Below are 23,835 nucleotides of genomic sequence, written 5' to 3'. Positions count from 1 at the left end.
CACTTGATTCTATAAATGTAAATAACTTTATTCTAGACTTGTCATTATAGAAATTATTTTTTCGTTAAAATGTGATGGAGTGTTGTTATTTTGTAAATGATGATTTGTTTACCCGATTTATACACTTGTTCTGTCAATGTAAATAACTTTATTCAATACTTATCACTATGAGAATTATTTCTTGTTAAAATGGCATGGAGTATTGTTATTTTTCTAATAATGATTTGTTCGTTACATGAATATACTTTGTTCTATCAATAAAAATGGATTTATTATGAACTTATCACTATGAAAATTATTTCTTGTTAAGTTTTGTAAATGATGACTTGTTCACTACATAAATACGCTTAATTCTGTCAATAGAAATGATTTTAAACATTATGGGCAATTACATATTTCCATAATTACAATTAATTATAGTTAGGATTTTAGAGATAAAGACTGTAGTGTTAAATCAAAATTTATTGATCCTCAATTGTGAACATGTTTCTCCAAGAATACTTGGTCGTGATTTTTTTCATAATCATACACGATGCAGGAATTAGAACACCTCTTGTTGGCTTTCTTAATATCAGCTTGTTTTCTCGTTAACCTTTCCATATTCCTGGAGGGAAAAATTTTATGGATTCGCTTTCTTTTACTCTTTTTCGGGGAAATTGAGCTCGCTTGCCTTGATTGATCCAGGGTGATAGTGACTTGACAGCCTTTTTGAAATTGAAATCTTATCAACATTATGCAAGAACCAGCAGCCTACCTTCATTGACTTGTCTGTGAGGCCCTGATTAATTGTTTGTCTATCTGAAGCTGTCAAAGTGTGTGTGTCGGAAGAAATGCTATATAATTAAATTTAACAACAGGTGTAAACAAACATGGAATTACTGATAAACGGATATTTTTCTGATTCCCCCTTTAATTAATTTTTTTATTATATTTAGTTAATCATTTTTTTAAAAAAATTAACTAAATATATTTATCTGCAAGAATCGCCCGCACTACCGCTGCTTACAAATCACCCCCAGTGGAGGCGCTCCATGAAAAGCCCCTCTTCTTTCGGCATCTCTTATTTGTTCGTAATTTGCAAAACTGGGACCCATAAATAAATTCTAACGCGTTTTTCCAGTCTTCATTCCAAGTCAACAGTCAGTGCTAAGGTCATCAACAAGTTGGGAAACAATTAACAAAGAGCTTGGCTTTTTATTTGAGAATCAAGTCCCTGCTGGAGTTCTCAAGTGTTGTACCACCAAAAAAAGGAGTGGGGGAATTATGGCTTTGGTGGTTTCTGAGTTTCGTTTGCTGCTGCTCACTTCTCTCCCTTTGCTTCTCTCAGCTGGGTACGGAAATGATGATTGTCCTGCATCCTTTCATTGTGGAGAACTTGGGATCATCCAATTTCCTTTAACCAAGGCAGAAAGGCTGCACTGTGGCTTAATGCAGGTAAACGGCTGTGATGATCCTTATTCACCTAAATCCATTCAACTACCTACAGCTGCAGGAGCGGCACAGTTTCAGCTCGTCGGCTTCGATCCCCAGCAAAGCCTGATTACGGTTGTTGACACAGAAATAGCACAATCTGATGGGTGTAGTAGTAATAAAAACATCACAATTCCTACAAACTCATCTTTGATTTCTTTCTATGTCAAGAATAACATGACCACCCGACTTAGATGCAAGCCCGACTTCACACCCCCCACAAATTTCGATTACAATTTATTATGTGATGATAACTCCACGGTCTATTATGATATTGAGCCGGCGGAGCAAGAAAGATATTTCTCAGCATGTTCAAAAATTGTGCTTCCAACTCCAAGTAAAGGCGAGCCCGATGATTTGGGCTTATCTGATCGAATGGCTCCGGAGGTACGATTATCTGATGCTTGTGATAGGTCTCACCGCCTCCAAGGAGGAATGTGCGGATTTGACAGCCACAACAATTTCCACTGCTATGGAGGTATGTCCCTTGAAAATGATGATCAATCTCTTCATATTTTGTCGAGAGGGAGACACCATACATTTATGGGAGGACCTCCTAGTTTATGTGCATTGCCTCAAATAAAATTAAGGGTTAAAGACTATTATTTTCGTTATTAATATAAGATGAAATTAAAAAATTTCACATTTATTAAAAAATGTTAGGTATAATCTTTTTTTTTAACCAGCCATATTAAATATAATCTTAAAATCATAAAATAATTTATAATTTTTAAATTTTACTCTTCTTTATAATTAATGACTATAATAAATTATTGTTTAGGAATTTAAATAACATAAATAAACAAGGGGCAAAACTAAAAAAATATATTAATTACTCTAACTTTATTTTATATTTCATATCAAAAAACTTTTCAAACTTTATCTTTTATTAAAGACTGGAAGTTTTTTGTGGTGTAATGTCTAAGGAGGATTATTTTCTCTTTCCTTCCCCTCCTCTTCCTTCTATACCCATTGAGATTAATATTTTGAATGGTTTAGATTTAATAATTTTATAAAATATATATTTTTTATTTGTTATTACTTCAATCTTAAACTATTCAAATTAAATTTTGGTAATTCGAATTTGATTGTTTATTTTTTTCATTATCATTTAATATTTTAATGATAATTTTATAAGAAATGTCTAAATTTTAATCTAATGGTTAAAAAAGAAAAAGAATAGAATCTCCCATCAACATTTGAAGCTGTACAATTTTACCTTTACAATTAAATGAGTTAATTTTAATTGTTAATTGATTCAAAAAAATTTTAAAAAAGGAAAATAATCTCAAAAATTATATTAAAGTACCATATAAGTACATTAATATTAATTAAGTTTGTTAAATTACAAATAAATTCTAAGATACTAATGTTATTTTTCACCCATATAAAATATCAAAATATCATTTTGACCATCTACTTTAGCCAACTATCAAGTGATTATGAGATTATCATTGCAGGTATTAATGTTTGGAAAAATATACTTACAGGTCCTTACATTTTCATTCAATTTTGAACTAGGTCTCTATAGTTTATTTTGTTTTAATTAAGTCCTTATAGTCTCATTTATTATATATGTTAACTTTTAAAGGTTAAAATTAATTATTAATTATTAAATTTTACAAAATAAAAATACTCTTGGAGTTTGCAAAAAATTTAATTTAATACTTTAGCCAAAATAAAAAAGAAAATTTAATTTAATCCACTGTTTATATTTTTATTGCAATTTTTTTATGAAATTTCAAAAATTTAATTTAATCCACTGTTTATATTTTTATGGTAATTTTTTTATGAAAATTCAACATGCATAAAAAATATTTAGAAGACAATCTGATTATATAAATTTTGATTTATAAAAGTTATGTAATTAATTCTAAAGTTATACAATCATTTAATAAAAATATAAAAGTTCTTAATTTTCTTAAAAAAATGTAAAGATTTTAACTTTTAGGAATTAAAAAAATTTAACTGCTCAAATTATAAAGGTTCAATTAAAATAAAATAAGCTGTAGAGACATAATTTAAAATTATGTCAAATTATAAAGACTTGTAGTTATGTTTTTCTGTCAATGTTTTAGCGAGATATCATTAAAAATATATATTATTTTTTAATTAATTACCTTGTTGTCAACAATGATGATTTGATAATCATTCGGTAGCTATCAAAGCGTCAAAATTATATTTTTGTTTGCTTTATGGTAAAAAAAAGTATTTGTCTCTTGCTATTCATGGAGTCTCTCCGTTCAAAAATATAACATATTTTTTAAAAAATTAAATATTAAAAAATGTAAGGTATTTTTAGTCTTTTAAAATATAATCATTATTTTTTTTTAAAAGTACCCCTATTGATAATGACTTTATATTTATTATAGGATATTTAATAAGAGTCAATATAAAAAAATAGAGTTAGTTGAAAAGTAGGTAACTACTTTATTGAGAGGTGAGATTCGATTAAAAATGCCTTATATTTTTGAATGGAAGGAGTATAATTTAAAGACTTAATCAATATAATTTTTTTAAAAGATACTTATTTATAATTTTTTAAATTGTTTTATAATTTTTTAGTTTTTTCATAATTTTTTTAAGTCAATTAATAATTAAAATCAATCTTTTATTAAAAGGATGGGCAATATTACATCACAAAAATTGAAAATATTAGATGCTCATGTACAAATAATTGAAAGGAAAAAATATCCCATAATCCTGAAGTTAATTAAAAGCAGCTCTTGCCTTATCACTTACATTTGAGTTTGACATTTCATTTTGATTACAAATAAAAATTAATTTCTGAAAAAAGGTTACATTTATTTAATTATTTATTTTATCTACACCATCATCAATTTATCAACAGTTAACAATATGAATCAACTCACGACTCGTGGATTAGCTCGCAGCAGATTGCGAGCTTGATGGGACGGATTGACATAACTCATATCTTGTGCTGAATATATTTATATTAATTTGCAACAGGTTCCACCAATAGAAAATATTTTTTATATAGATACTTCAATAGACTCTCTACCCTCACATAAAATGGATGACTCTTTATATGGATAGACTATATAAAGAATGTTCCTTCGTGTAAAGAAATATAGGTTATAATCTATAGCAATAAATAATTAACAACTAACTCAACTCCGCAGTCAATATTTCCTTAGGCATCCCCTTAGTTAGTGGTCCTATATGTTAGTCACATTTCAAAAAAAAAAAATTGATCTTTTCTGTTAAGCTTTTTTTTTTTGTGACCTTTAATGTATAATTTTAAAAATGTTTTTCATCAAATTCCAAAAAATATGATATTTTAATTTAAAAAAAAAACTCTTCCCCATATCAAATACTAGTTATAGGTAATAAAAAGGACCCGAAAGAGTATTTAAAAAGTGTGCAATTTTTATTCGTGCATTTGAGTTTGGCAAAAAAAAATCAATTAAATAAAAATAATGCGTCACAATTTTTACCCATATGGTTTTATGTTAAATGATTTTTTTTCCTCACAAATCTTTATGATCCGGCATGTACATACATACCATGTCAATATTTTAAAAAAAAATTTAAAAATTGTTAGGGTGCACAATGCATAATGTCATATTTTTGGATAAAGAGGCAATGATACCTATTAAGTTGTCTACTAAGAGCATCCAGTAGCCTAATGGGTGAAAAAGGATAAGAATACCAATGAAGTATTTTGTGTATTTGTAACTTATGAATGATCATGAGTAACTAAATATTTTATTTTAGGATTATTTAGAACCCTTATATGGATTAATACTAAGTTCTTCCTCTCTTTTTGTAATTAATGATGTGTGTGTGTATTTTTTTTTTTACTCTTCTCGTAATGCTTCTAACTTTTTTGCCACCATTTAGATATTAGGTTTACTTAGATGATGCCTGAGAAGGCTAGCTTAGTGTAGAAGTTGGGTAAAATAGTGTATGAACTTGAAATTTGCATGTTGATCGAGTGGATAGTTTTGTTAGTAAGATATAGATATACTTGCTAGCTTTGCATAGTTATATTAGGGTTGGTACTTAAAATTGTGTTTTATTAATTGTAATAATAGATTGGACAATTAATTTAACTAAATGCTTATTCATGACTTGAGAGAGCTTGTTCATGTATTTTTAGAACTCTAGATTAGCACTTATTTTCATTAAAAACATTATGAGATGAGGTAATTTTGATGTTATAAGATATAAGAGGGATAAATAATCCCAAGTTTCATTTTGTCCTTGAAGTTTGAGAATTATTTGCTTTTCTTTATTTTCATATTTTAATCTTATTTTCAAAATCAATTTTATCCAACCAATTGTGTTTTGCTCAACTTGATCAAAATTGCAAAGTCTGTTGATTGACCATATTTTTAATACAAATCTCCATGAATATAATACTCTACTCACTTTATATTACTTGATATAACCCATGCACTTGCAGAGCGCAACAAAAATCTCATAATTTTATGTACATAAATTCACACCAAATATAAAAAGACATGTTATAGAAATACTAAAAGATTTGTTCATTTTTAAACTTTAAAATTCTAAATCTATATATTATTATTAACTTCAACTAACTTGTTGCTTGATCCTTTTAGAGCCCATTTGGATTTCAGTTATATATAATTGATTATAAAAATAACTAATTAATATGATTGATCTTGATTTTAATTGATTATGTTAAAACACAATCTGGTTGGATATTTTTTTTTAAAATTAATTTTAACAAAATTAAAAATGTTTGAATGATTTAATCAAAATTAATTTTAGCTGTGCAAAATTCTTTAGGCATTCACAACTTTCTCTCATTATTTTTCTTTACTTTTTTAAATTAAGGGATATTTTTATTATTTCATTAAAAACTTTAATAAAAATTAAATCTTTTGAAACTTAAAAGGCGTTATCACATTTTGGGAGATTCAAATTGTGATTTTCTTATTTCAAAAGGATTTATTTATTATTCTCCCAAAAAATAATTCATTATGTTCATATGAGGAGGTTTTAATATCTAATATATATCTGCACTAGGTGAGGTGCACTATTTTATTACTTTTTCTTGCGGTTTACTGTTTCTTTTCAGTTCTTCCCAAAATTGATGGACAAAAGCAGCTCGGAGAAACTTATTAAAAAAATCGATTCTAGCCCAGTTAATCAATTAAGTACAAAATGAGCTATTTGGATAGTTATCTTTAAAATCAATTATTTTGCCTAAAAAAATTGATTATTTCTCCAATCCAACCACACAGTTAATTGTTTGATATAAATCACTTTTTTCTATTTTTTTTAAAATAGTTACATCAATCAAATTTTTTAAAAAAATTGCTTTGAATTTCATCTTTGCCTCTCATAAATTTAATAAAGATGTCCTCATTGAAAATTGATGACAAGGAAGGAAATTTTTGAAATAATTAAAACAATTAAAATGAATTTATATTCAATAAGTGATTTAAATTCATTCAGTCAATGAATGTCTTGTATAACATATTACAAACCATTCAATGTAATCAAATGGTCAAAGATTTTGTCAAAAAAGCTTTCTATACCTGTTGTCTAAAGAATTGGGGCAAAAAGTTTAAAAAAAATTAATAAATAAATATATATGTTTATTTTTGAGGGTGCATATTTATTTTGGTTTATATATTTGTAAAATTATATATATATGTGTGTGTGTGTTAAAATCTCTATAGTATATTAATTATATATATATATATATATATATAATTTTCCACAATTTTATGTTTTGTAATCTCCACCCTTTAATTAAAAATTTTGGCTTAACGCTTCCTTGCAAGGAGACCTTTATATGTTTTCAGGAGATAATATCGAGAAACATTTGTAATATTAGTTTATTGGTGAACTGTGACAGTTGCATTGGTTAATTAATTTTTCATATTCCTGAAGTATAATAGACATGGCCCTGTGTACGAATGAAGGTCGTTAAACTCATAAATTTAAATAAATTAATGATAGGGATATAAATTTAAATTATAAATTTGTAAAGAGTTTATCTCTATTAAATAGCTATTGAAAGTATATGATCAAATAATTAAAATATAAAATATGACCATAACTTAATTATTTAAATATATTTTAAATAAAAATTAGTGAAATTAAATTTATTTACATTGATAGATTATCCTACTCAATGTAAAAATGTTAAAATGAGGCAACTTATTTTTATTATTATTTTTTATTAATATTAATTTTTATCTTTTGAGTTTTATTTTTCTTTGAAGCTAGTCATACGGCTTCTATGACTAAATTTTACATAATATATACTTGTTCAACTTGGTAAAAAATGACAAGTCTTGTGAATTGAATCAAGTTTGCATCTAATTTAGTTTTATGAGCAAGTTAACACGATTTTATTTACTAAAAATATAAAAATGATAAACTCAAGTAATTAGCTCACGAGTTAATTGAGTTTACATCTAGTTTAATTTTATAAACGAGTTGCCGCAATTTTGTAAGTTTAAAATATAAAAAATACTGAATTGACAAAGTCAACTTAAAAGTTTAACAATAATGGTACCAACTTAACTCTTGACCACATGCTTCAAACTAAACTTGTTTGAAATATTATTTTAAATTAAAAAATAAAGATCACTATTAACCTTAAAACAACATGAGCTTGATTGGTTTCTATTTTTAAAAATAAAAAATTTAAAAATTTGTTTGGGTAAGTGTTTTGAATTTAATTATTTTTAAAACTATTTTATTTTTTATCTTTTAAAAAAACAGAAACTCAAAATATCTATTACCAGGAATGAGGAAGAAACTTTGGACGATATATAGTTCATACAAAATTTCATTTCCTTCTCAATGGTTTTATTATGCCTAATTTTAATTTCACAAGTTTGGCTCTTTCATACATGTTTTAACCTATCTTCGTGTTTAATTTATTTCCACAACACTCATTGCGAAAATATTCCTCCAATATTTTTCTCCTTACCTCTCTTCTGGTGGTGATTGACTTATGCCCCATTTGATAAGTAGATTGTATGTAAATTTGAGGTTAATTATAATTAATATAATTTATAAATATTTTATGGATAAATTGATAGTCAAAACAATATCAAAGAGCCATATACCTCCATGCTTTTAGGCAGATATTCAGGCCAGTCATTCCAGCATCAACCCTCTTGTTAGAAGGTAGGAATTCCTAAGATTTCAGAAGAATTTTATTAGTTACATTTATTGTAAATTTAAAACTTTCAGAAGTTAGATTATCTTTTGATTTTCTCTGGATTAAGATTTATAAAATTTTATCTTTTGAATAATGTGGCCTTCTAAATAATTTATTTAATATGTTAATATATATTAATGTTAAAAAATTGGGTATTTGTTTATGGTTTGTGTATGCTACTATGCTTATTTAGCAATTGATATTGTTATGAATGATAAGCAATCACTTAAAAGAGGAGGAGAAAATAAATGGATATAGAATGGCAAAAAAATATCACGTCTTAATTCAAAAATTTATTTTTTTATTATATGTTAATCATTGAGTTTACTTTTATTTGAGAAAAAAAAATTTTATATTAGTTCACGTTCATTTATATAAATATATATATGAATCCAAAATTAAATTTCCTTCTAAAGATAAAGATTTTTTCCGCAATTTTCAAAATGTCCAAGAGCCTTCTGTCATTTTTCCAGTCTTCGCACTCTATTTCCAAGTCAATACTCGCGGCGTAGGTCTTCCAATAATGTTCGTCGCCCCAATTTTCTTCTTTTTGTCTCCTTACTAAGCTTGAGCCTTTTCTTTTCGTTTTCTTTTCTTGCCTCTGTCACGTAATTCAATAAATGCTAATATAAAGGAATAAATTCACTTTTATTTGAAAATCAGTTCTTGTTTAAAGTGTATTACTATTACTATAGAAGTGGTGGATTATCTCTGTTTTTAAATTTTGTTTCCTAGATTTCCCATATGCCTTTGTATATTTGATTTGATTGTGACCAGAATAGGAATTAAAGTGCATGCAGGGTATTATTTTTATGTAATATTGATTATAATCATTATCCTTATTTCTAATTTTTTTATTTTTCTAAAAATATAAAAAAAATCATTTCCACTTCATTTCTCTTTTTATAACATGCAAACCGTTTAATGCTTCACGTGCAATTCACTATGAAGGAAGCACAATGTCACAGGACCATTACTCTCTCCTCAAAAAGCTAGCTTATTGAGGTGTGCAGCGCACTCATTTATATAGCCAAAACCCTCATCAAGTCCCTCCAAGGTGGGACTTGACAATTCCCTCGACCAATTCGTGATGCCCCCATCATGGGTGGCCCACTAGAGGGGCCACAGATTGGGCAAACTCAGGTCTGACTCTGATACTACTTTGTCATGCGGCCATTACTCTCTCCCCAAAAAGTTAGCTCATTGGAGTGTGAAGCACACCCATTTATATAGCCAGAACCTTTTCTAAGTCCCTCCAATATGGGACCTGACAACAAGCACAACATGAGGACATTTCATGCGATCATGGTAAGTGTGGAGTGTTGATTTCACATCTAAATTATTTAAATTTAATTTTGACATTTAGATTTAATTTAATGTAATTAATATATTTTTAGTGATCTATTGTTTAACTATGAGCAGAATTTAAAATAAAGCTAATTTTCCAATTATCACATTTTAAAAAATAATTTATTATTTAAAATTATTAATAAAAGAACTTTAAATTTACAACGTCAAAAATAAATTTTAAAAAGTCTAGATCTTATAGCAATGACACTCAATTATTGTATCTAGCAAACCTCTAAATGCAGTCATGGTGGACATTGATCATTTAATTATCCTTCATCATGCAGCACCCTTACAGTACAGTGGTCATTGTCTCATTGATCAAATGCACACGAATCATCCAATTTTAATGAAGTTTCATCATTTTTGTCGTTTTCGCAAGAGTATGGATCTAAGTTAATATGATCTTTCTTCAGTAGCATACAAACACAAAAGATCAATTGATCTTAAACTTTATGAGCAAAGAAAGCACTTTTGATTTTGGTTAGTTTCAAAAAGCTAGATATAGCATAAGAATACCTACATGAATATCAAATCAAATGGGTTAGAACCAACTTTTGCTGGATTTTGAGATGGGAACCTCCAAATAATTGTTATAGGCTTGGATAAAAAAAAAAAACAAGAGGACTTGAGTGAAAGAAAGTTTTATTACTACTTCCAACAATAATTTACACTTACTTGTTTGGACTTTTCAACATGCTCTCACTGTGTCACTTCACTCGCTTTTCACACCCCTAGCATATGTATACACTCTTGCTTCTCTGCACGGTGCACGCACACTTAAATCGGACTCACTTTTCTTTTTCTGTCAAAAAAAAAAAAAGACTCGGACTCACTTTTAAGTTTTAATGCTTCTTCACTTCAGTTTCTCACCAGGGGCGCGTGCACATGTTTATATAGCTGAGGATAATAGCGGTGAGGTTACATGTAGATCTCTCTTATGGGAGCGCATTCCTTGCTCCTGAGCTGCTCGTCACCTCTGAAATAATGTGGCCTGTACAAAATTTAGATTTAAGTAATTTTTTATTTTTTGTATTTTTTAAAACAATAATTTATAAAATTTTAAATAAATCTATTAATTACTAATATGTATAGTTTATATTTAATTAGATTGGTCCAAATTTAATATTAATTCTTTTATAATTTTTGTAAAGTGGCCCTACAGATTTACCCTGTATTGTTCAAATTCAAAACTTTCAATTGTCAGATTCAAAACAGTTTAAAGAAAATATGTATGATTTATTTATAAAAATTATAAAAAAATTAATATTAAATTTGAACCAATCTAATTAAATATGAATTGTACATAATAATAATTAATATATTTATTAAATTTTATAATTTTTTATTTTAAATAAATTTAAAATGTCCATTTGATCGTATTTATAAGTCATGATGTAGTTTTTTGGGTAATATTTAAAATATATTTTTAAAATTACTTTTCATGATAGATAAAAATTAACATAACACCATTTTTAAAATTTGTTATATAAGGACATATTTAAAATTTTATATACTTTATTTCTTTTATTTTTTTGTATTGGTATTAATGATATTGGCATAAATGACTTATAAAGAGAATTGAAGGAATATTTAAATTTGGACAATTATTTTAGGGGTATCCTTGATGATTAGTGAATGTGCCTCTGGGGTAATACCCCAGGAATATCTAGAAAATTTTGAGGAGAATAGATAGAAAAGTTTCCTAATTCAAATGAGGTTTCAAGTGCTAAATTTTAAAAATTTACATGTTCAGTTATTAATTTTGTAATTTTTTATAATAAATTTATAATATGTGTTTCTGAAATTTAATAATTAAAATTTTATTTAAATTAATTGATCCTTTTGAGACTTACATGTATTTTCTCAAAATTTTTTGCGCCCAGAAAAAATTGAATATTTGTCGGTGAGTATGAGAAAATTCTGGAAAGTGAGGGAGACGTTGATTTTATCAACTTTTCTTTTTCTTTTTATTTGGCCGAAATTTTATCAACTTTTCTATGTGGCAATATGCAAAGTCAAAAGTTTTGCTTGGCCTTCTTGAACTTTTTCCTGCTAGTTTTTTCCATTTTTGTGGATCTGAATGGTTTTTTTTTTCCCCTTTCTCACCAGGGGGTACTGCAAGATTTCTAACTCCTTTTTAGGGGTAGCTGGACTCTTCTTCCTTAGTGTTTTATATATTATTGACTTTCAAAAACAAAAAAAAAAACAGTGTTGCTTGGCCCATTTCCGACACGTTTTTCCAGTCTTGGTACTCTGTTTCCGACTCAACACTTTGTGAAAGCCCTCCCTTATCATTTGGCCCCTCTGATTTATCTTCTGGCTATTTCTTATAGCTTGTGCCTCTTCTTACACGTCATTCAGCAATTAGGTGCTTCTTCTCCTTAGCTGTCTTGCTAAAAAGCTCATGGCTCTGGTTTTTGAGTTTCGTTTCCTCTTGATTTCTCAGTTATTAGTTCTTTCAGCTTGGTATGGAAATGCAAGGCATGATCAGTGTCCAAGATCATTTAATTGCGGAGCGCTTGGGAGGCTCCGGTTCCCTTTCACCAAGCCAGAATTGCCGAATTGTGGCTTGATGGTGGTACATAATTGTGATGATTCAAATCCTTCTTCAAATAAAATGATTGAGCTAAAGAAGAATGGAACACCATTTCTGCAGCTTAACGGTGTCTTTCTGCAGCAAAATGGGATTACGGTGTTTGACCAAGATCTACACGATCGTTTGGAATCGAATGGTTCTTGCGAAGCCTTCAACAACAATATCTCAATTCCTGCAAGATCTCCTTTGATTTCTTTTGATATTAGATACAACACAACCCTGTTTAAATGCAACCACAAACTCAATGTCAGCACCCCCAGTGGTTTTATTAAAAATTCCTGTGCAGGCTTTGATATCTATCATTACAGCGTACTCTCTGATCTTAGTCCTCACCAAAAAAGCCTTTTCTCAGCATGTTTAACTCTTGTGCTTCCAAAAAAAGACCTGCCTGATAGCTCAGACCTTCAATCGTTCTTATCTGCTCAAATGACTCTGGAGGTACGAATATCTGATGCTTGTGATAAGTGTTACAATGACGAAGGAGGCTGGTGTCAACTTGACAGCAACAAATACTTCTACTGCAATGCCGTTAGAGGTATGTTCTTTATTGGTTTAGAGCTTGAGCATTTTTTCTTGTTTTCTGCGGTAAAAGATCACCTTTCATGCCAACTCCATCATTGATTTGATATTCTTGGCATTGCAGTTACAAATAGTCAAAATTGAAAGTGGAGTTTTCCATTATCTTCGTTTATGTTTTTCTTTGAACAGAATTAGATTCTACATGCAACATATTTCCAATATTTCATATATGTACCTACAGTTTAAGTATAGGGATTTTGTAAAATGTGCTGATAGGCTTAGTGAGTATGCTAGTAGGATGAATTCTCAAGGCAGTATATTCCATCCTCCTCCATCTTGGCTTATAGAGTTGGATGAAGAGGAAAGATGCACATGTCTATTTCAAGGAACAATATGTAATCTCTTTTGATTGCTGAATCTCACATTATTAAAAAAAATGATTTAATTCTCTAGATAAAAAAAAGACGAAAAAATATTTTTAAAAAAATATTAAAAAATAGTAAAAACTATTTCTCATTTTTTTACATGAAAGCTGAATCTGTTCCCCCACCCCTTTTGAAGGTTAACTAATTATTTTAGTCTTAACTTGATTCTTTCTTTGATTGCAGAGCGTAGGAGTAAGATTCTGAAGGTGGTACTTGCATCAGGTAATTTACACAATTATTTTAATCACTTGACGCTTTTAACTTCCAAAGTTAAAACTTACGTCTATGTGACTTTCTATGTACATGGTAAAATATCCTCAACCCAACTTAAAACTTGCCACTTCTGGTAATATATCTTACATTGTAAAATATTCATTTCACTTGATTAGTTTTAAAAAAAATCCACTTCTGAATTAGTATTTCCATGTGACCTAGGTATGCTATTTAGATTTTCCTTTTCTCCTTCACACCTCCATTTCTGTCAATTTACCAATTTAAGGAAATAAGTCACGACATTTTTTTTCTGTTATTTTGCAATATAACAAGCAATTCATCTAAACTTATTTTTGCAAAATTCTCGTGCAGCCTTTTCTATTGGAGTTATCATGCTGTTGATCTTGGCTTACTGCTTCAAACGAAAGTTTTTCCATGCTACGTTTTGTCTTTCCTGGGCAAGAAATCATCCAACACAGCAAATAATTGAAGATTTTCTAAAGCAACATAGAACCTCTTTTTCTAAAATTTATAGTTACTCAGAGATAAAGAAAATGACAAGCAACTTCAAAATAAAATTAGGCCAAGGAGGATATGGTATTGTATACAAAGGAAGCCTACTAGATGGGCAACTTGTTGCAGTAAAGGTACTGAGTGAACTAAAAGGTACTGGTGAGGAATTCATCAATGAGGTGGCAAGCATAAGCAGGACTTCTCATGTTAACATTGTTACTCTTTTAGGGTTTTGTTTTGAAGGGTCAAACAAGATTCTTGTTTATGAGTTTATGGCTAATGGATCTTTGGAGAAGTTCATATTTCAAAATGAAGCTAACCTCCATGATGGTAACCTACAGTTGAGTTGTGAAATATTGCACAAGATTGCAGTGGGTGTTGCACGAGGATTAGAGTATTTGCATAGAGGATGTAACACACGGATATTGCATTTTGACATAAAACCTCACAACATTTTGTTGGATGAGAACTTTTGCCCAAAAATCTCAGATTTTGGACTAGCTAAGATATGCCCTGGAAATGAAAGCATTGTATCCATGTTGGGTGCTAGAGGAACCATAGGATATATTGCTCCTGAGGTAATTTATAGAAATTTTGGTGCCGTCTCTCAAAAATCAGATGTTTATAGTTTTGGAATGATGGTTTTGGAAATGGTTGGAGGAAGAAGCAATGTGAATGTTAAGGTTGACAAAACTAGTGAAATATATTTTCCTCATTGGATTTATAAACGTCTAGAATTAAATCAAGACCTTGCATTGCAAAGCCTTAGAGATGAAGGAGACAAAGAGATCATAAGATGGATGGTGATAACAAGCTTATGGTGTATACAAACTAACCCTTCAGACCGTCCAATAATGAGTAAAGTGGTGGAGATGCTTGAAGGCAGAGTTGAGATTGTGCAACTTCCACCAAAGCCTTATTTATCATCTCCTTCTCGATCACCATACCCTTCCTCTTCCTCAACTCCTTGATTCCATAGTGATTATTTTCTCTTTATTTTTTTTTACCTATGGAATTTTTTGATTGTATATAGGTGTCCTCCTATTGGAGTGGAGGTAATCCTGTTCGAAATACAATAGGGCATTAAATGCGGGTATTTCTCTTAGTGAGAATTTGAATCTTGATTTGTCATATTATAAGGCATTTAATATAGGGCATTTTCATTTTGGAGCTCATATGTTCAAGTTCTTGTGTCTGCTTTTTATTTTATGATAAGATCTCTGCTAATACATTAAAGTTTCACATGCATAGACAATAAGAATGGATGGTAATGCTTGTGGACATGTATTTTTGTTTGGTCTCTCTTTGTTGTACATTTCTTCTAATCTCACTAAGTAGACAAAGAGACAAATAAACAAAAATGATTGAAATGAGACAATGCAATAATTCCAGTAATGTATTCTTTTTGTTGATTTATAAGGTTGGATATTGTTAATAATAGTCACCTAAACGAGTCAGCAGATTTGAAAGCTTTTAATTTGAAAATTTTTCACTGTTGCGATGAATGGATCACTTGAGTGACTTAAATCTACTCACTCCATAACTATCTCACTTATATTTATTAAATTTCATCAACACTTAAAACTTATTAAAATACATTTTGTCAAAAATTTAAAATAACACTTATGATTAAAATACTTCTTAAATAAAAAATTTGAGATTTGGCATTGTTTGAACATGACAAGATTTCTTACAGGCATTTTAGTAAATCAAATGGATGTTATCATGTACATTTAGATATTCATTGAGTAAGTGGATTTATGTCACTTATTGGATTTAAATCTATAAGCTTACATGTAGGTGGGTCCTTGTATGTATATTGTAGCTATTTTGCATCCCTCAATTTTTTTCATCTTCATTTTTAAAATTATAAAATATTTATTTATTTTTAAAAACTTTGCTTTTACTTTTCATCTTTACTCACTTTATTTTTTTAAATTTTGTTGTTTGTTTTTTTTAAATAAAATTTTCTTTATATTGTTGTTCTTGGCGTTTCTTATTTGGAAACAATTATTATACAATTTAAGATATACTAACCAAATTAATATCAATTTAACCATAATTTAACAATGGTTGACTTTGAAACAGGAACCAATATCTTGATTGGATAATTGGTTTGATTTCTAATAGCTTATGTTTACTTGCGTTTTCTTCAGAATAAAACTACATTTGACATATTTTTTGGATCATAATTTTATTATTATCTTTTTTATTTATATATAATATTTTTTTCATTTTAAATTATAAAATATTTTTAAATTAAATTATAGTATATAATAGTCAGTTAACGATCATTGAACCACAATATATCAAAGTGTTAAAAAAAGTTTGAAAACAAGCTGGCCCACCTTCTATAACGATTTACCAGTCTTGGTCTTGGCACCCTATTTCGGAATCAACACTCATACCGAAAGTCGTCCATTACTGTTCATGGAGAGGATACCTCACGCTACTTCTGTCAGGTCTTCGAGCAAGTAACGAACAGAAGCTTCACTTGTATTTGAAAATCTGGTCCTTGTTAGAGTCCTCAAGTGTTTTATTTCAAAAGTACTGCAGAAATATGGCCACGGTTTCTGTGTTTCGTTTCCTCTTGTTGTTTCGTCACCTTGTAATTCTTCTCTCAGCTGGGTATGGAAATGGGAAGCATGATGATAAGTGTCCTAAATCTTTTGATTGCGGACAATTTAGGAACCTCCACCTCCCTTTCACCAAGCCTGAACTGCAACTCTGCGGCTTTATTATCATCATTCATGGTTGTCACGACCCGTCTTCAAATAAAACAATACAACTAGACAAGAATGGAAGACCACTCTTGCTTAAGAAGGTCCTCCATCAGCAGCATGAGCTGAAGTATATCATCACAGTTTTTGACGAAGATCTGCACCAACGTTCGAGATCAAGAACTGGTGAAGCTTTCAACACTACCATGAGCAGCATGACTCTTCCTCCAAAGTCTCCTCTGGCTTCTTTTGATATCAAACACAACACAACCCTGTCCAATTGGAACCATGGCCTTGACTTTGACTCCTTTCGTTTAATCAATTATCACTGTTCTGACTATGATTTATACTGTGAAGACTCACGCGGGCCGCCTCCTACTAATCTGGGCCCCTGTGACCAGGAAGAAAACCCTTTTGCAGATTGTTCGGCTATTCAATTTCCTTGTAAACACCTGGTCGATGTCGAAGATCCTTCAAGGTTCTCATGCGATGTGATAGACATTGAGGTACAGGTATCTGGTATTTGTGAACAGTGTTACAACCGCATGGGAGGCCGACGTCTAGTGGACACCAACAATAACCTTCACTGTGATATAGGTATACTCCAGCAGCATCCCTTTATGTGTATGTATGTATATGTAGGTATGTCTTTTTAATAGATAATACATAATAACACTTCCTCCCAAATTCGAGATGCCCTTGATTTTGTAACAACTTGTATTATTTGATTTGAAGGATAAATTTCAATAGATAATAATATCATAACAAGATTAAAAGTTACAAAACTGAAGTTAAAATTAAAGTTATTGCCTAAATCGTGATTTATATTTTGATATTTTTTTTTAAATTTGATTTTAATACTAGATAAAGCCAAAAGCTCATTTTTTTTTTTTTTTGCTTCAATTTTAAGGAGTTCCTTACTAGACCAAAAGCTTTTTTTGAGATTTCGTTTTTCCAAATATCCTTCCAAAATTTCTAATGAACTTTTAAGACCAAACCTCAGTTTAGATTTTATTCATACATGCCAATAAGCTAGTGTTTACTTTTTGCTTCTAAAGTCAAGTAAGCTCCCTGTTATCATTATCATCAATCTCAGCTCCATTGCTATGCGTAATATTTTACTTTTTATCTTGGTCATTTTCTTTTGCTACTGATTTCACCATTGACTTGCAAAATTTCAAATTTTGTAATCTTGCTTGAATTTAAAGTTATATGAAAGAGGGGCGCATAAATGAACATAACTTTTTCCTAAGAATTCAAACAGTTAAACCAAAAATTACACTTGCACTTCTCTGCCTCCACTCTCACCACAGCACACCACTTTACTTCACAAATTCACTTTATTTCTCTCTCTCACACACAATCTCATTCTAAGCTCACACATTAGTTGGTTTTAATACTTGAATCTTCATTTTCACCTCTGTCCAAAGTCGATTTTTTTTCTTGATAGATTATTCCAGATTACTAATTCATTAGTTTTTTTTGGCAGGGGAAACAGGGTCAGTGCATTTGGCTCTTATAGGTGAACCATTATATTTAATTAACTATCATCTCTTTCTGTTGATTATTTTTCAAAGGAATGCCACACCATCTCACCTCATCTAATAAATTTCCTCGCAGTTTCTGTTACTGAAATAGCAGGAGTTGTATTCATTATAATTGTCTGGTTTAGATGAACTATATTTTCTCATAAAATCACTAGACTCTGGATAAGCAAATCTAAAGCCCATCAAGATTTTGAGGCTTTTCTCAGCAGCCATGGACCGCTTGCTGCAAAAAGATATGGCTACTCAGACATAAAGAAAATGACAAACTCTTTGGTTCAGTCTCTCACAAATCCGATGTCTATAGTTTTGGGATGCCAGTTTTGGAAATTGTCAGAGGAAGAGGCAATGCGATTGTTAAGGTGGGGAATACCAGTGAAATATATTTTTCTCATTGGATTTACTAGCGTCTAGAATTGAACGAAGACATTGCACTGAGGAGCATTAGGAATGAAGCTGACAAAGAGAGGATGAGGCAGATGGTGATAACAAGCTTGTGGTGCATACAAACCAGCCCTTCACACCATCCAATGACGAATAAAGTACTGGAAATGCTTGAAGGGAGAATTGAGACCTTGCCAGTACCACTAAAACCTTGCTTATCATCTCCTTCCAGATCATCACGCCTTTCCTCTTTCTCAACTCCCTGATTCCATAATTTTTTTGAGCCATGGGGCATTTTCATTGAAGCGCGCAACTCAAGTGCTCATATGTTTCTGCCTTTGGGCATGCTTGCTAGTTTCTTAAGATACATTGTAAAAGAGCTATCTGCTGATGCATTTTGGCATGTATTGACATAAAAAACTCGTTAATGCTTCCAAACTTGTATTTTGTGGTCAATTCTCTATTGTTAAAATACTCTTAAACTTGTTGTGTAGGGAAAAAAAGGCAAACAAAGAGAAATATCTAAAGTGAGGCAATGTAATAACGCCAGCAGTTCTATCATTTTTGTTAATTTATAAGGTCTGGTACTGTTGATAATAGTCATATATGCAAGTCTGCGATGTTCCAAGACTTTCAACTTGAAAATGTCTCACTATCTCGATGGATGAATCCAAATAAGTGACTTCTCTCTTTAACTAGACGATGAGAGGTTATAGTATGATTGATAATCAAGTTCTTAACAAGTTGGTTTATTTTGTGTTCATTTGAAAGTAGCTCTCTTCAGTTTGTTTAAGCTGCTTTAGACTGATATTAGATAATACCAGTCTAAAAATTAGAAGTGATAAACAAATATGACAGTATTATTGATTTATGAAAACAGCCCGACCAAACATTGACTCTAAGCTTAATATTCTTCACCTTCATTCTCGAAAGTATTTTGCAAGTCACTGTTGACTGTAGATGTAGCATGGAGCTAGAATTCTATCATCTGGCACCTTCGTACATGTTTCCCTAGCATTTGTAGTCCGTTTCAAAGTCTACACAATCATCTTAGACTCAGTTATATAAACCTAAGCTCTCCATTGTTTCTTTGCATCCATCTTTCGGTAACATTCCTACTTTGTATCAGTAAGTATATCCTCTATTCTTAGTTTTGCTTCTCTAATTTCCTCCCATATCGTGCTTCTTCTTTCAAGTCAACCAGTTCAAATAGGTTATATACTTTGAAGAAAAAGCAAGGAAAAACATAACTTTTGGTCCCTACGCTTTGCTCGTGTTTTGCTATAGGTCCCATAACTTTTTTTCGATGTTCTAGTTCCCTACACTTTCATTTTTCGGTGTTCTAGGTCCTTAAATGAAAAAAATTTAGGAACCTTAAAGGGACCTAGAACACTGAAAAATGAAAGTGTAAGGACCTAGAACATCGAAAAAAAGTGCAGGGATCTCTGGCAAAACACGATCAAAGTACAGGAATCAAAAGTTAAGTTTTTTCAAAAAGCAAACCAAATTGGGATGATTCCACTTTACATGTCTCACTTTCTCTCTTATTCTAAACTTGTACTGCTATTCCTAGCTAGACGTGGAAATGGAAATCATGATAAGTGTCCTAAATCATTTGAATGTGGAGAACTTGGGAAGATCCACTTCCCTTTCACCAAGACAAAGAGACAGGACTGTGGCTTAATGATGATACAAGGTTGTGATGATCCATCTTCAAAGAAAACAATTCAAATGGAGAAGAATGGAAGGCCCTTAAAGCTTACAAGCATCCATCAGCAGGCTAATTCTATTACTGTTACTGATGAAGATCTACAAAAGAGGTTTAAATCCAAAACTTGTGAAGTTTGTAGCAAGAATATCACTCTTCTTCAAGGCTCTCCTTTGGTTTCTTTTCATACCAAACATAACCTAACCTTGTTTAGATGTGATCACAGCCTTGTCAACATCAGCTCTCTTGCCAAAGTTTATAATTATACCTGCCATGACTATAATATCTATCATTACCGCTTGCATAAGAATCCTCTTAATCATTACCGAAGACCTTTCTCTGTATGTTCTATTCTTCTGCTTCCAAGTAAACACCAGCATCATACCAAAGACTTTTTATCATTCTTAACTGTTCAAATCGTTATTGAAGTACAATTATCTGAAGCTTGTAATAAGTGTTACAACCACATGGGAGACCAATGTTGACTAGACAGCAATAGGAACTTCTATTGTGACAGAGGTACGTGTGTCTGCTTGACTCTTATAACTCTACTTCAAAAATTTGTATGCATTCCAGTTTTTGGAGTTCCAAGAATTGTAAGATCTTAATATATTTTAACTTTCATAGTTATTATCTTTTACCCAAATTGCCCGTATTGTTGTGTTGCATAGAAAAGTTAGATTTATGTATGGCTTATAAAAAGAGGAATATTTTAAGAAAACTTGCACACATTTTTTTAACAAATAATCAACTTAACTATTTTTCTTAATCCATGTAAATTAGTTGACTAGCTCTTCTATTTAGGATTCGAGGGAGTAACAGTTTTTCACTAAATAGGCTAAAGTGTACCTTTATTCCTCTAATTTTATATAAAGTTTCAGTTTGATCTCTTAATTTTATAAAGTATATTTTCAGTCCTTTAATCCTAATACTTTTAGTTTTAAATGATTATTTTTTGTATCAATTACTATTATTTTAAAAATTAAAGTTGATATGTTAGAATGGAATTTTAATATTTGAAAGTGCTATGTATGAATTCCTCATTGATAAAACTAATGATGTTAAAGTTATATGACTAAAAAGATACATTGAATAAAGGGCTAAATATATACCTTAGGCTATTAAATATTGTAGTTGATATTTCCTTTCCAAGGGAAAAATTGTGCTAGATTTCTTGTATTTCAAAGCTACTACACACTAATATTGTGGCCAAGAACATAGATATTACTTGAAAAACCTTTAAGTTCTCATGAAAAGTTTATTATTATTTTCCAACTTTGGAAAGTTCTTAAACTCATAATCATAGCTACTTTAAAATTGAAATAATGTTGGTCCAAAAAATGAATCATTTATATGTTTTTATCAGCATCCTTAACAATAAACCAAAGAAGCTCCCCCCCACCCCACCCCAACAAATTAAGACTGCTCTTTGGTCAAGCAGGATATAGCACACAGAGTATGACTTTCTACAGATTGGTTCTGTTTCTGGTTTAACTTGTGCTGGTGGGAGGCTCGTAATTGCTTCTGATGGCATCTGGGATGCTCTATCCTCAGAAATGGCTACAAAATCTTGTCAGGGTTTGCCTGCTGAACTTGCTGCCAGGCAGGTTGTGAAGGTAACATGCATAATGCTATCTGATAATTTCTATCAGGTCAATATTTCCTTTAGCCTGAGGCTTGACTTGAGATTCATGCTGAACATATCTGACATTTGTGCTCATATTGATATATGCTTAAGTTTGTACTTACTCCTTTTGTTATTCAGGAAGCATTAAGGAATAGAGGTTTAAAGGACGATACAACTTGTATAGTAATTGACATAATTCCCCCTGATAATGCAATGCCACCGCCTCCTCCCCCAAAAAAGCAGAATAAATTGAGAGCTTTACTGTTCAGGAAATCCAGTGATTCCGCTAGTATGCTAGCAAAGAAGCTTTCAACTGTTCATATAGTAGAGGAACTGTTTGAAGAAGGATCAGCCATGCTTGCTGAAAGGTAATCTCACATTCTGAGGCAAAAATGTTTCAGTTTTGGAGGTATCACACAAATCTCTTGACAATGACTTTCTTCAAGGTTTCCTTCTCTGAACATATGTTTGCCCAATCAAATTTTATGCTGTTAAAAGTGATGGCTAATTTGTCTGAAATTTTGATATAAGGAAAAAGGGGGGGTAATGGAAGAGGATGATCTTTTTAAAGGAACAAAGAAAAGAAAAAGAATGGAAGTCACCCCAATTTTTGAGCAGTTTTGAATGAGAGTTGTATTTATTTGTGATTTAACATGCAGATTATAAACTTCTGTAATAGAAAACTTCATAAGGATCTTCCTCAAGCAGAGGGCCTTTAGAGATTTAAGCTTTATTTTCTTACTCTTAGAGGGCCTGACAATTTTATCACTGAAACTTGCATTATGGTGTAAGCATAAGCATGTTACCGTTGACGAGTATTGAGTATTATCATATGGCCGAACCCTATTGCCTTCATAGATTGTTCTTCTAGTGATTCGTATTTTCGATTCCATGCCTGACTATTTTCTTCTAATTTTCCTAGTTTTCCATTTGAGTAGTTGTTAGATATTTGTTATCAAGTTTTTCAACAAAAACATTGACATGTTAGATATTCATCACATGATTGACTCTTCTGAAAACTATTTCTCCATGAACTACATTTTCATTACACAACCTACATGTAAACGCTTAGGTAACTTCAATGAAACAGGAGCCTGAACGTACCCACTCGTAACTCACGTTGCTCCTCCATTGATAACCTTGAATGCCCATAATTCTCTCTGTAACCTTCCTAGGCTAATAAAATAGCTCATGTAACAGCTGAAACTCCATCTTCAGCATTTAAATCATTGGTTTTTAAGGTTCAATATAAATAGCCATCTCATTTCACTTCTAAGACATCAAATTGGAGAATAAATAGAGAACTTTTTTCAGAGAGTGGTTTCTGTGCCATTCAATTAGGTTTTGTTTAATGTCTTGACTCTTGACTCTTTTCATATATTTTCTTTTGTTCATATTGAAGGTTAGGGAATGATGGGAATTCAGGGGAATCAACCTCTGGGATTTTTGTGTGCGCAGTGTACGAGATAGATCTTGCTTCAAGTGAAGGCATATCTCTCCATGCTGGCTCCATTTTCTCCACCACCTCTAAGCCTTGGCAAGGCCCTTTTCATTGTGCTGACTGTCACAATAAGAAGGAAGCGTCCTAG

At 30.7% G+C, this 23,835-nt stretch overlaps 2 protein-coding genes across 2 annotated transcripts; both read left to right on the top strand.

Moving 5' to 3' along the window:
- Positions 1-1,022: 1,022 nt before the first annotated feature.
- LOC129284583 (LEAF RUST 10 DISEASE-RESISTANCE LOCUS RECEPTOR-LIKE PROTEIN KINASE-like 2.1) lies at positions 1,023-15,510 on the top strand. The gene is made up of 4 exons (XM_054920099.1): positions 1,023-1,948; positions 12,444-13,128; positions 13,721-13,759; positions 14,123-15,510. Exons 1-4 carry the CDS (start codon positions 1,718-1,720, stop codon positions 15,232-15,234), a joined length of 2,067 nt encoding a protein of 688 aa, XP_054776074.1. The 5' UTR covers positions 1,023-1,717; the 3' UTR covers positions 15,235-15,510.
- A 6,665-nt stretch (positions 15,511-22,175) lies between these two features.
- Positions 22,176-23,835, top strand: LOC129322586 (probable protein phosphatase 2C 15). Its single transcript, XM_054968882.1, has 3 exons — positions 22,176-22,235; positions 22,385-22,614; positions 23,649-23,835. Exons 1-3 carry the CDS (start codon positions 22,176-22,178, stop codon positions 23,833-23,835), a joined length of 477 nt encoding a protein of 158 aa, XP_054824857.1.

The sequence above is a fragment of the Prosopis cineraria genome, unplaced genomic scaffold (genome assembly GCF_029017545.1).
Source record: "Prosopis cineraria cultivar Desert tree isolate PC_DT_omini unplaced genomic scaffold, ASM2901754v1 PC10, whole genome shotgun sequence".
NCBI classification, from domain to species: Eukaryota; Viridiplantae; Streptophyta; class Magnoliopsida; order Fabales; family Fabaceae; genus Prosopis; species Prosopis cineraria.
This window is presented reverse-complemented; position numbering and strand designations above follow the sequence as displayed.

What these genes read in the sequence shown, in the direction of transcription:
- LOC129284583 (XM_054920099.1), top strand. Translation starts at nt 1,718, where the DNA reads ATGATAACTCCACGGTCTATTATGATATTGAGCCGGCGGAGCAAGAAA. An exon ending in CTACTGCAATGCCGTTAGAG is followed by an intron (nt 13,129 to 13,720) that starts GTATGTTCTTTA and finishes CTTTGATTGCAG; the next exon opens with AGCGTAGGAGTAAGATTCTG. An exon ending in GAAGGTGGTACTTGCATCAG is followed by an intron (nt 13,760 to 14,122) that starts GTAATTTACACA and finishes ATTCTCGTGCAG; the next exon opens with CCTTTTCTATTGGAGTTATC.
- LOC129322586 (XM_054968882.1), top strand. Translation starts at nt 22,176, where the DNA reads ATGGCTACAAAATCTTGTCAGGGTTTGCCTGCTGAACTTGCTGCCAGG. An exon ending in CTGCCAGGCAGGTTGTGAAG is followed by an intron (nt 22,236 to 22,384) that starts GTAACATGCATA and finishes TTTGTTATTCAG; the next exon opens with GAAGCATTAAGGAATAGAGG. An exon ending in TCAGCCATGCTTGCTGAAAG is followed by an intron (nt 22,615 to 23,648) that starts GTAATCTCACAT and finishes TTCATATTGAAG; the next exon opens with GTTAGGGAATGATGGGAATT.